This window comes from Xenopus laevis, chromosome 1S (assembly GCF_017654675.1).
Source record: "Xenopus laevis strain J_2021 chromosome 1S, Xenopus_laevis_v10.1, whole genome shotgun sequence".
Lineage (NCBI taxonomy): Eukaryota > Metazoa > Chordata > Amphibia > Anura > Pipidae > Xenopus > Xenopus laevis.
In genome coordinates, this window is record NC_054372.1 from 76,821,315 (window position 1) to 76,834,581 (window position 13,267).

Here is a 13,267-nt window from a genome sequence, read left to right on the forward strand (position 1 = left end):
GAAGAAGGAGTAGAGGTGGTGGCAGAACCGCGTGCAATCCGTGGCGGTGACACCAACTCCACTGTTGTTGTTGAGCCACGCATTCCCTGCTTCCCAGCCATAACCAAATTCACCCAGTGGGCAGTGTAGGTGACATACCTGCCCTGACCATGCTTGGAGGACCATGCGTCAGTAGTCATATGGACCTTTGCCCCAACACTAAGTGACAGAGATGCGGTGACTTGGCTCTGCACATGGTGGTACAGGTGTGGTATTCCCTTCTTTGAAAAAAAATTGCGGCTGGGTACCTTCCACTGCGGTGTCCCAATTGCTACAAATTTGCGGAAGGCCTCAGAGTCCACCAGCTGGTATGGTAAAAGCTGGCGGGCTAAGAGTGCAGACAAGCCAGCTGTCAGACGCCGGGCAAGGGGGTGACTCGCAGACATTGGCTTCTTACGCTCAAACATGGCCCTCACAGAAACTTGGCTGGGGGCAGATGACTGGGAATGGGAACTGGTGGTCAAGGTGGAAGGCGGAGTGGAGGGTGGTTCAGACGGGTCAAGGACAGCAGAGGTAGAGCAGTAAGATGCTGGACCAGAAGGAGGGTGGCTTTTAGTTTGTCTGTTGCCTTTGAGGTGTTGCTCGCAAAGTGCTTTGTGCTTGCCGTTCATGTGCCTTCGCATAGAAGTTGTACCTATGTGGCTGTTGGGCTTCCCAAGACTCAGTTTCTGACTGCACTCATTGCAAATTACAACGCTTTTGTCAGAGGCACACACATTAAAAAAATCCCACACTGCTGACCTTTTTGAAGCTGGCAATCTGGCGGTAACAGTAGAAGTTGGCGGCGTTGGCGGCAATGGCGGGTGCGTTGGCCAGCTGACCACAGGTGCCGATACATGTTGTTGCCCTACTGTTCCCTGCGAGCTGTCCTCCCTGCTTCTTCTAAGTCTTATTCTCCTCCTGCCTCTCTGACTCTCCGTCTCTCCATCTGAACTATCCTCCTCTTGCTCTCTTCTACTGGGCACCCACAAAACATCAATCTCCTCATCATCATTCTCCTCAGATGCATCAATTTCTTCTAACAGCTCACAGAAGGAAGCAGCAGCGGGGACCTCCTCATCACTCATTATGTCCATCTCTGTTGTGTTCTCTGCCAGAATTAAATCTGGTGTAACGTCCTCATCTCCTTCATCTTCTTCTGCCAATAATGGTTGCGCATCACTCAGTTCAAGAAACTCATGTGAAAATAACTCCTCTGACTCCAGTGAAGAAGGGGCGCCGGTGGTGGAGGAAGTGTTACGTGGGGTGCCCATAGCAGTGGAGGATGAGGATGTTGTGGTAAAGTTAGAAACGGTAGAGGATGGGGTGTGCTGTGTAAGCCAGTCAACTACCTCTTCAGCATTTTGGGAGTTCAGGGTCATTGCCTTTTTAAAACTGGGCAATTTCCTAGGGCCACAGGATAGCATAGCAGCAAGGCCCCTAGTGCCTCTGCGTGGCGGCCTGCCTTTGCCTGGCATTATTTTTAAAACAACAACAACAACTCAGGTGGTGTTTCTGGAGACGGTATTATTATTGATATTTAGACAGATTGTGAAAAGGCTCACACAGCTAGATGGCAGTTGTTTGAAAATGAAGAACACTCTGGGCAAACAAATTGAAACAATGCCTGCAAGGTCAACGTATACACTACTACAGCAGTGGATACGGAATATATTATTGCTGCTTGAAAAACGTCACTCAGGTGGTGGTTCTGGAGACGGTATTATTATTGATATTTAGACAGAATGTGAACAAGCTCACACAGCTCGGTGGCAGTTGTTTGAAAATGAAGAACACACTGGGCAAACAAATTGAAACAATGCCTGCAAGGTCAACGTATACACTACTACAGCAGTGGATACGGAATATATTATTGCTGCTTGAAAAACGTCACTCAGGTGGTGGTTCTGGAGACGGTATTATTATCGATATTTAGACAGAATGTGAACAAGCTCACACAGCTCGGTGGCAGTTGTTTGAAAATGAAGAACACACTGGGCAAACAAATTGAAACAATGCCTTGAAACAATGCCTGCAAGGTCAACATATACACTACAGCAGTGGATACGGAATATATTATTGCTGCTTGAAAAACGTCACTCGGGTGGTGGTTCTGGAGACGGTATTATTATTGATATTTAGACAGAATGTGAAAAAGCTCACACAGCTAGATGGCAGTTGTTTGAAGAACACACTGGGCAAACAATGCCTACAAGGTCAACGTATACACTACTACAGCAGTGGATACGGAATATATTATTGCTGCTTGAAAAACGTCACTCGGGTGGTGGTTCTGGAGACGGTATTATTATTGATATTTAGACAGAATGTGAAAAAGCTCACACAGCTAGATGGCAGTTGTTTGAAGAACACACTGGGCAAACAATGCCTACAAGGTCAACGTATACACTACTACAGCAGTGGATACGGAATATATTATTGCTGCTTGAAAAACGTCACTCGGGTGGTGTTTCTGGAGACGGTATTATTATTGATATTTAGACAGAATGTGAAAAAGCTCACACAGCTAGATGGCAGTTGTTTGAAGAACACACTGGGCAAATAATGCCTGCAAGTGCACTACTATTGGTGCACTACTATGAAGAACAGCAAACAGCACTGGACACGTTAAAGAACAGTAAGATAAGTAAAATAAAAAAAGAATATATGTATAAAAATAATTACTCGGGTTGGTGCTGCTGAACTACTAGGAGCAGCACAGTAGCACACCAGTCCCACTCCCCAACACAGCTAGACTAATAGCACTGGGCTCTTATAGTAGCAAAGTAAAAAAAACAAAAAAGAAAATAAAAGCAGTCCTTACAAGGACTATTGGGTTATTACAGCAGTCAGCAGATGAGATCAGAAGAGATCAGTGCCCACAGCAGCTACCTACAGAGCACTGCAGTAGAAGGTAGATTACTAGCCAGCAAAGCTACCTAACCTAAAATGTCCCTCAAATCCCTGCAGAGTTCTGTCCCTCCAATACAGAGCAGTATCAAGTAGATTACTAGCCAGCAAACTTACTATCAACTGTCCCTCAAATCACTAACAGCTCTCTCCCTACACTAGCTCTTCCAAGCACACACAGGCAGAATGAAAAAAACGCTGCAGGGCTTCAGTTTATATATGGAAGGGGAGTGGTCCAGGGGGTGTGGGGGTGGTGCAGGAGGGAGAGCTTCCTGATTGGCTGCCATGTATCTGCTGGTCTGGGGTGAGAGGGCAAAAATAAGCGCCAGCTAAGGCGAACCCAAATTGGCGAACGTCGCGCGACGTTCGCGAACATTCGGCGAGCGCGAACAGTCGATGTTCGCCGGCGAACAGTCCGCGACATCCCTAATAAATACCAGAGATGTGCCCTTAGTTACCGGCACACAGAGAAAGAAGATACACGCGGCAGGCGTCCCCATCGAGGGGGCAGCAGGCGTCCCTGCCGTCCCCCCACTAGACCACCAGGGTGAGTTATTACACCTATAGAGAAAGAATTGACATTATCAAGACTTTCCTGATTCCTGTGTTTCTTTTTGTCTGTCATGTGTTTATGTTGCCAGAATCTCTCTATGCCAGAATCCGGAGCCTGTTCTTCCAAATGCTTTGGGGGAACAGGCTCAACCCAGTAAAAAGGGGGATCACTTTGCAGAAGAAAAGGGGAGGGTTGGACATGCCATGTCCTGTGGTTTCTTTCTGAAGTCTAACTTTGGAGGGGTGGTGCAAGGCAAAGAATCTCTGTGGGAAGCCAGTGTTAGAGACTGGACATTGCCTTTTATCAAGGATTGGTTACTCGGCGGCAGAGTGAAAGAGGTAAGGCAGGCAATAAAAACATTGAAAAAATGGAGTATTAGTTCAGAAGATCTGAGTAGTATACAGCTACAGTATCAATCAACTTGACAGGTGCCCCGCCCCCTGACAGGTGCCCCGCCCCGAATGGGCGGGGTTACCGGCCCTAATGGGCGGAGCTAAGTTTGATCTGATCTTTCTGACCTGACATAGCCACGCCCACTGCGGCAAAGCATTCCCCGCCCACTGCGCGGCCGCCATTTTGTGAAATTAAGCCACCATTTTGTGTAATACCCATAAACCCTAGCTAGCCCCGCCCCCTGACAGGTGCACCGCCCCTAATGGGGGGAGCTAAGTTTGATCTGATCTTTCTGACCTGACATAGCCACGCCCACTGCGGCAAAGCATTCCCTGCCCACTGCGCGGCCGCCATTTTGTGAAATTAAGCCGCCATTTTGTGTAATACCCATAAACCCTAGCTAGCCAGCGGCAAAGCATTCCCCGCCCACTGCGCAGCCGCCATTTTGTGAAATTAAGCCGCCATTTTGTGTAATGCCCATAAACCCTAGCTATCCTCTACTGTGAGCGCCACCAGTTGGTTATGTTTGATACTACAAGCGCTATATGTGATCACTGTGTAACTGCGAGGGCCATCATGCGGTTTATTGTTATAACTACCGATGAATACCGAAAAAAGACATGTACAGACATGACTTTTGGTATTTTATAGGGCCTCAGGGATGGGCCTATATGCCTGGGCATGTCTAGACCAGTGTAGAGCATATGTATGAATATGAATTAGAAATAAAGCACAGCATACATATTGTAATGAAACATAACATATTTTTATTAAAGACAAACCAACACACATAATGTGAAATATACATTGTAAAAATATACAGAAATGTACAAAATACTGTATTCACTAATACGCATTTATATAAACGGTTTGTTGGTAATTTTTTTTTTTTTTTTTCAATTCTACACATATATACAGCTATAAATACACATAGATATATACATTTAGTATTTCAACCAGTCAATAGATTGAAGCAGAGAGCTAGAGCGTTTTTTAGGTAACATGTATCTATGGGGGGTTAATGATCCAGGGGTGCCTAAAGTAGTACTCTGCATTGGTAAGTGTTTTATAAGTTTAGGGTTTGATGATGAAGGTCCAGAATCAATATGTATTTTTATATTATTGAAATATTCACGATTTGAAGTATTACCAATGACTGATGAAGGTATATTAAGCTCAGCCATCACGCGAAGCATTGTATCCCAGCCGTGGGGCATTTTAAGCTCAGCAACATAATGACTCTGCGTAACACCACGGACCAAGTCCAGTATATTAGAACCTAATACTGTGTCATTTTTATAAACAAGTTCCCCTTTGTCATTCCAATCTACAATATGTTTTGATTGTGACATTTTGGCAAGTAATAACTTAGCATTTTTTTTAAAGCGCGGATTTACATTGTTTATAACCTCATCAAGCATAGTATCAGCTGCTGTAGTGACTGTATCACCATCTGAATTCGGTTGTGTCACAGTTATGGTGGGATCTCCAGGTGGCATTAAAAGTGTTCAGCTCATCTTCTCACGATCATCCTGCTTCGCATGAACCAGGTACTTTTGCAATACAGTTGTATAACGATATATTTTTTCACTATCTGATAAGTCTTTTCACTGTACAATATCAGAAATCTCACCATCAAGTTGCTGTGAGACAGATTGGTGCTTATAAACAACCTTATCGGCAGTCTGTTGTAAGCGATCTATATCCTGTTTAGGAACTAAGTACATTTTTTCAGTGTAATCCATTAACGGTTAGTCAGTAGACCAGTTAGCAGAGGTATAGCAAAACCCAATAGAGAGGGGATGAAACCACCGGACTGTTTCACTAGACGTTTCTTCTTAACAAATGAAAATGTTTTGTTGCTCAAAGTTTTTATAACTTTTCGCCACTTTTTAAGCACCCCCACTTGGTGATTTGTAAGTGGTATTTTACCTTTAAGAGTGTTGAGCGCTATTTCACATATGGCTGCGATCAAGTCATCCGACGCTGTACACAGAATGACCCTTCTCTGATTCGGCTTAGCATTCATTAACATTTTTAAAGTATGCCAATTACGCTTCAAACGTGTAGACATGTTAACCGCCTGTGGAAAAAATAGCTAATGACCCAACAAGTATGAAATCACCTCTTTTTAGAGTTTTGCTTTTTAGGGATATATACAACGGGCAGTTCTGGAGGAAATAAACCGGTTCTTAACCTATAATTATCAGGGGTTGCAGAACGTAAATCTACCAGTAAATAGCCATATGGCCTACATGTAGCATCCTCAAACGCCTCTAAAAAGAAATTTGATTTGCCAGGGTACATCTGTCTAGCCAGAGTAGTAATTTGGAGTTTATCACGTGGATTCTTAAAAAGCACCATATACTTGGTGTTTAAATTTATGGTTCGGCTCTTTTTTCCTTGACAAAATATATTTTGTACAAGGTACATGATGCTGAGATTTCGGTGGTGTACATACTTGGTAAATGCTTTTTCAAGCTCAGAGTTTTCACTAGCAGACTCCATGAGACCATCAACAATAGTCAGATTGATTTTATCAGGGAGAATAGCTCATCATCATTAAAGCTATTTGGTAATCCTTCTATAAACCGAACATTTGGTATTTTCTGTAACAGCTCATCATAAAGTGATTGCCAGCATGCATAAAACCAAACAATATTATCAGGCCTGTGCGATAACAGTGTAGCTGAACTATACAGTAGTTGTTTCACAAAAAAACTTTTTCCTGAATTAGAAGGTCCGGCCAGTATACATGAAAAAGGATGTTGCAGTCTAGTGTCCATGGTTACTGTAACCAAAAGCTATACTTTGATAACCGTCTGTTAGTCGTCGTTTATCATAAACACATTTTTGTGTTTTCTGCAGCGTCCGAGTCTCTATTTGCCAGCACTTTTTGTTTCTAACTATACCGTCCTGACGTACCACAATCTTTTTCTGGTGTTGAGGGTTTGAATTTTCTGGGTAGTCTAATACCAGATCCTTTAGGCTGTCAAAGTTTATCAACTGGATATTGTTAGCATTTAGTGTGATGCCTTTAACTTTAGACAAGTCTTACCTGTCGATAACTTATAACCGTAGGTTTTAGGTCCACCCGATACAAATTCAGTAATGTAAGTGTCAGTAGGTAACTCACTGGTCAGTTCCCCTAGGTAGTCACCAAGAGGCGGATTCCAGTCACCGTCCTTGCTTACAAAAATAACCGAGTCAGTGTCATGATATAGACAGCGTTCTTTTAGACGGGCCAAAAGATTGTAAAATTCAAGCCTGGCGTATGCTGTGGTAAAACAAGCAATAAATATGTTTGTGTTACGTGAAAGAGTTTGACATTCTTTTGCATACTTCCAATTAACCATTGCTGTGTCATCATCTAAAAAATCTAATGATGACACTTCGTACTGAGATAGAAATGCGTACTTAAAGAGATCATCTGGATTAGTGACGATGCTAGTTGTAGGTAGATTAGATTTTTGACCAAATTTACCCCACAGAGAATTTAGAAACAGTTTAGCTATTTGTCTTTTTGCTGGATTGGGGGCTATATGTTCTCGTCTTAATAACACCCCCTCCTTAGCCAAATAATCATCAACATACATCAGTTTTTTCTCGTCATCTGTACACCAACTGGGGTAGCCTGAGGCTTCTTGTTTATCACGGAGATGTATTTTAATGTAGTCGGTAAAGAGATTGTTAGTACTTGATTGAAAATGCCAAATTTCAAAGATTTCACCAAGTTTATAACCCATATCTAAGGCCTTCTGAATTTCAACTGTGCACCACGTACCCGTTAATGCGCGTTCGGCATCCGTGTGACAGCAGTCCATATCTTGATGCGTAGAGGCACAAGTATAGCACAATGGAAACATTAGTTTTCCGTTCATCTTTACAGGCAGAACAGGAAAAAACAAGTCTTTAGGGGGATATATTTTTACTTTAGCGATGCCGAAATAAGAATTAAAAGACTTGAAATTTTCAAAGATAATTGTTGGATGACCAATTGGATATGTTTTTGTTTTATTCACATAGGGATACAGACTGGTGAAATCGTAATAGTGAATGCGTTCACCGGGGGCCACTTTATGGTAGAGCTTTATAGCATTTGTACGGCCGCCATAGAGGGCATCACGGGGGGACAAGGGTTGGGGGAACTTTTTTTCTTGAATGAATGCCTGTAGGTCCTTGTCAGATTCCAGCATAGCATGCCATTCATGTTCCCAGAGTTCACGGACCTCAAAGCCCCTTGTTTTTAAAAAATTAGTCTTGATTTGTGTTTTGTGGTTCAGTTGAATGAAATAAGTGCCGGTTACCCTATTAAAGTCATCTTCACAATAACAAACACGACATCCATGGTAAAAGCAACCTTGAAATTCAAAGGCTATATGTTTGCCATTATCAAAAGCATAACCATCCAACCAGTATTTACCAACCTTTTTTTCACCACCTTGTAAGGCGTGTTGTATAGCAAGCCCCTCTTTGTGCGCAATGTACATCAACCATTGTATAGCCGGTGTTGAGAAACGTTTATGTTTCGTATTGTAATTGTCAGGGGGTAAGATTGCAATACAGTTTTCGGGTAAAAACTTTAGCCTGTACATTGCCATACACACAGAGGCTAAGGTGGTGTACTCAAAAGGGTCGATTGCGTAGGTATTGACCTCCGGCTCATCATTCGAATTATATTTAGTGACGGTTTTATTTGTTATGTTTATAATGTTTTCTCTATAGCAGGCACAAGCCTCCTTCAGAATTTTAACATCCTGAATGCAGTATTTTTTAAGTTCCAATTGAAAATTGAATTTATTGTAGCGGTTTTGCTCATACCAAGTAATGAATTCAGCCTTCTCATCAGGCATCATATAATCAGCCCCGTAAAATTTTATGGATGGCATGGCCCCTATATAGCCCTGATTTTCAGCCGTGTTAAAATAATGTGGAAAGAAGCCTTTACTTCCACTCTGTACACCTAATGCTGCAGGTAATTTGCTAAGTCTCATGGGTAGGAAATTTAAAGAATCTATAAATCTAATACCCAAGTCAGCCACTGTAACGCACAATAATTTACCACCCTGAGATAATAGTTCTATTTGAATACACTCTTTTAGCAATTGTTTAACCACAAAGTATGAGTCATAACGACCGCCATTATGGGCTATGAATGTGTAGCCGCTAAATTTTTTTCCATGAACGTAATGACAAAATCATTTAGACAATTAGAACCCTGAAATTCCCAATGTTCTTCACCGTTCAATGTTAAGGCATATATATAATTTGGGATGTGCGCGCCCGTCTCTTGAATACACTCAAAATCATAAAATATATATTTATCAGAAGGATCATTCTCAGGTTTGATACGTCTCAGATAGCAAATATGGCCATCATAAGTTTCAATGTTCTCATTACATATCCGACATTTGAGACCATCACATTTAGTGTGGTTGGCGGCAACAACTAAACGCCCACATGAATCACAATAAATTTTAGATCAACACTGTAATTTGCCCGATCGAGCAAGCATCTTGTGATGGTTTAAACACTCATTAGAGCGACAAAAAACACGACAGCTGGGGCATCTAGAAATTTCAGAAGTTGTCTCACCACATTCATGCCTGAGACACGCTCTACAAAAATAACGGCAGGTATGTTCATTTTTGTGGGTAAACGGGGTGTGACAGTAAACACAGAAGTATGGGTATCCTAGAAAAGAATTAATTTTTTTGATACCATAATAATGCTGGCCTTCATGATATATAAATACGACCTTTTCTTTACAAGGTTCAGGGGTCTGGAAAACATGCCATGAACCTTGATTGTGGTAATACACCTTAATAGTAATGTTAAGGTGTTTCTCAAAAGCGGGTATATCACTAAAACTTACTAAGTGATCATCAGGGATACCCAATGATTTATGTATATCATGGGCCTTTTCCAGCATTACACTATCGGGTGTGTCTTGCTCTGCTAAAACAGCACAGATACTACCAGCTAGGCATAAATTGTTGTCATCATTATTTAAATCAAATAACCAACGCCGTTTCGTGGCTATAATACGACTATAGGGTGTCGACCTAATGCGCCTTCTAGCTAATACACCCCCTACTCTGTTTTTCACTACAGTTACAACAAGTCTTAAAGATCCATTCCCAATAAGATCAGCATTACTCTGCAACAAATTTGCTATATCATTTAAAAAGGACTCAGCATTTAAGCTGGCCTTAGATCTTTTGATTGAATACAGTGGTTTGTTGAGGCCGTCACCATCCAATCGTAACTGAACCAAATCATTATGACCTATGTCAGGCATCATTTCGTTTAATAAACCTTGGATAGCCCCCTGTACAGACTGAACAGCATCCTTAAATGATGATACTTTATCTATATTTACAAATCTAAAGTGGTTATAATATTCAGTGGAATTAAATTTAGGATGTTGCTTACGATACTGATTTATACGCTCCAAAAATTCGTGTTCTGTACCGTCATTATGGTTGTTTGACGTTTCAGCCTGTACAGGTCTTTCATTATTTGAGTTATGGTTAGTGTTTTGGTGTACAGTATGTGAGGTGGACAAATATGACTGGGGTATTTCATCGGCAATAATTTCGATGTCTCAATAGGGATTGGCATGTCCGTATCAATACAGGGTGTAGCAGTGGTTATTGTATAGCCTGTAACACTCTGATGAGCTACGCAACGCGGTTTTTTAGTCTGCATTGCGTGCTTTTTTGATGATAAAATCTTTATAGCTTTTTTTACAGCCTTAGTCCGCTGATTTACATTGGGTCTAAGATGTGATCTACTGAATCGTTTATTTTTTAAACCCTGACCAGTCATAAGTCTCAGACCTCTACGGAAAAACTTGCTTGATGCGGTATAAATGTTTTTAAGACCTAAAGCCACAGTAGCCTTCATTTTTTCATCAGTCAGTGTCACTAAACGTTGAAATTCATCCAACACAGTATCGGTAACAGATCTTAAATCATACCAGAATCTACACTGTTTTAAAAGCCACAGTAGTAAATCTCTAGCATGATCAGTGGGCACAGGGTTACATGCACTGGTACTAAGATCTAAATTTGAAACAGTGTCATGAGGAAGCAGTTGCAGACCGCGACCAAATATTTTGTTTGTAATATAAAGTTTATTGCTAAGTGGGATGCCTTTGGTTAATATTTCATCTTTACATGATAACCCCAATAAAATAGAAATTTCTGTTATAGCAGTCTGTACTTCTTCTCTTAGTTTATACCAGAAATCAGTTTCACATGTATACCATGTGTACCAGTTATCCGATCTGTTATCATATTTATGACTGTTAGATGATTTGGTTGTTATTGAGTCCCTAGAGTCTATAGTAGGTGTTACAACACTAGCCGATTTGTGTTTTTTAGACCAGACTTTCAATGTTTTACGCACTAAAGGCCGTTTTACTCTAGGAAAACTGTTATTACTTTGTTGCACAGGACACTGATGTGTTGGTTTTATGTTTGCTGACTCACCAGATACAGAATCATCGATATTCAGAGGAGTTATTCTGTTGCACTGATTCGTAGGATCTACATTTAACGGAGACAGTATCTCGATTTCATCAATATGTTCAGCTGGCTGCTGAGTGGGTGACTGAAATTATGCTGCAAATAAATAAATTAATTAATTAAATTAATTAAAAAAAATGCATGAAGCATTAAACATATGTCTTATATCCGTTATATGAACACATTCTTAATATTGTTTCTACGTACCAGTGTCTTGAGGATCTAGGAGTTGTGTTGTAGTACTTTAGTTCTTTCAACATAGGTGCTAACATCGGCTGAACTAGTTGTGGTTACTTGAATGGTACTGTTGTTTTTTGAATCCTGTAATTTTGCAGCACGCCTTTTTGTTAATGATAACTTTGAAACTGCAGTAAAAATACATAATAAAATTACAATACATTAGAATTATTGTGAATTAGGCATATACTTTTTAAAAAAAAAAAAAAAATATATATATATATATATATATATATATATATATATATATATATATATATATATATATATATATATATATATATATATATATAAAACTAACCAAATGCTGGCTTGGTACATTTACTAGCTTCTAAAGTCGTGTTATCATTGATCAACGAATCAAAAGAGTTATGCACATCAGCCGTTACACGAAACACGTTTTTACAGCTGCTTTCTGTTGTGTCTATAACAATAATGATAAAATTTACACACAAAGTAAGAACATCAACCATGATTTTACAAATATACAAAGTAATTTTAGCATTATAACTTAAACAATCAAAAAAATGAATAAATACAGCAAACAAAACATCTAAGTTAAAATTAAATTAAAATCACTAGTTCTGTAAACTCTACATATAATGAAATATACACTTATATAGTAGTACAGTGCCAATGAACGTAAGAACTAATTAAACCGTAACCATGATTTTACAAATGTACAAAGTGAGCTTAGTATTATAACTTGAACAATCAATCAAATGAATAATTACAAGAAACAACATTTGTATCTATTTAACGTTAAAAATAAATAAAAATCAATAGTTCTGTAAAATATATATATAATGAAATATACACTTACATAGCTGTACATCACCAATGAGCTGATCACCTCGATTATGATCCAATTTCTGAACTGTGCGAGTCTGTAGCAACACAGTAATTTAAATTATTTGTGACGTAAAATAAAACGTCATTTCCGGCTCCAATAAGGGTTACTATTGATCTTAACATTTATACTTTACAGATCTACATTATACACATAAAAATAAAACAAATCCAAATAATATATAAAAACCATACTTTACCTTTGACATATCGTAAACTTCTTTTCTAGACTCCATCACAAGTGTAATGTCTTCCTGTTACTGTATATGTACTGTATCCATTCCCCAACTGCCATTTATATATATGACTACTATCTCAAACAACCTTAGCTACAATTACAGATGGTGATCGATTCCCAGCATTGAAAAAGCTGTACTGGTGTCCTGTGTTTAGTCAGCTGTCACTTATTTGTAAACCTGAAATGCCCTTCACAAATATTAGTTACATTTAGACACAGTCTATTGTCATTATTAATTAAATTCAACCTTAGTCATGAAACTGGCTTGTTGACCTGTGTTTAGCCAGTTGTCACCTATTTGTATACCTGGAATGTCCTTCACATTTATTAGCTACATTTACACACAATCCTTTGTCCTTATTCATTAAATTAGCCCTTAGTCACGAAACTGTCTTGGTGACCTGTGTTTAGCCCGTTGTCACTTATTTGAACAGCTGTAATACCAATCGGCTATTATCGAAATAATATGTAGGAGTCGGAAATTCTATTTTAAAAATGTGAAATTTATTTATATATATTTATAACAGCTAGCAGTAT

General features: G+C 39.7%; 1 protein-coding gene across 2 annotated transcripts; it reads right to left on the minus strand.

Moving 5' to 3' along the window:
- Window positions 1-4,621: 4,621 nt before the first annotated feature.
- Window positions 4,622-12,886, minus strand: LOC121399337. 2 transcript variants are annotated; one of them, XM_041579761.1, is made up of 5 exons: window positions 12,693-12,886; window positions 12,467-12,530; window positions 11,945-12,067; window positions 11,614-11,771; window positions 4,622-11,502 (listed from the first exon to the last, which is right to left on the minus strand). In XM_041579761.1, the coding sequence occupies exon 5, from the start codon at window positions 8,866-8,868 to the stop codon at window positions 6,898-6,900; it is 1,971 nt and encodes a 656-aa protein (XP_041435695.1). In that variant the 5' UTR covers window positions 8,869-11,502; window positions 11,614-11,771; window positions 11,945-12,067; window positions 12,467-12,530; window positions 12,693-12,886; the 3' UTR covers window positions 4,622-6,897. The 2 variants fall into 2 exon arrangements, with proteins under 2 accessions (XP_041435695.1, XP_041435694.1); XM_041579760.1 differs by lacking the exon at window positions 11,945-12,067.
- Window positions 12,887-13,267: the final 381 nt, after the last annotated feature.

Excerpts from the sequence above, each read along its gene's own strand:
- LOC121399337 (XM_041579760.1), bottom strand. The coding sequence starts at position 8,868 with ATGAGACTTAGCAAATTACCTGCAGCATTAGGTGTACAGAGTGGAAGT.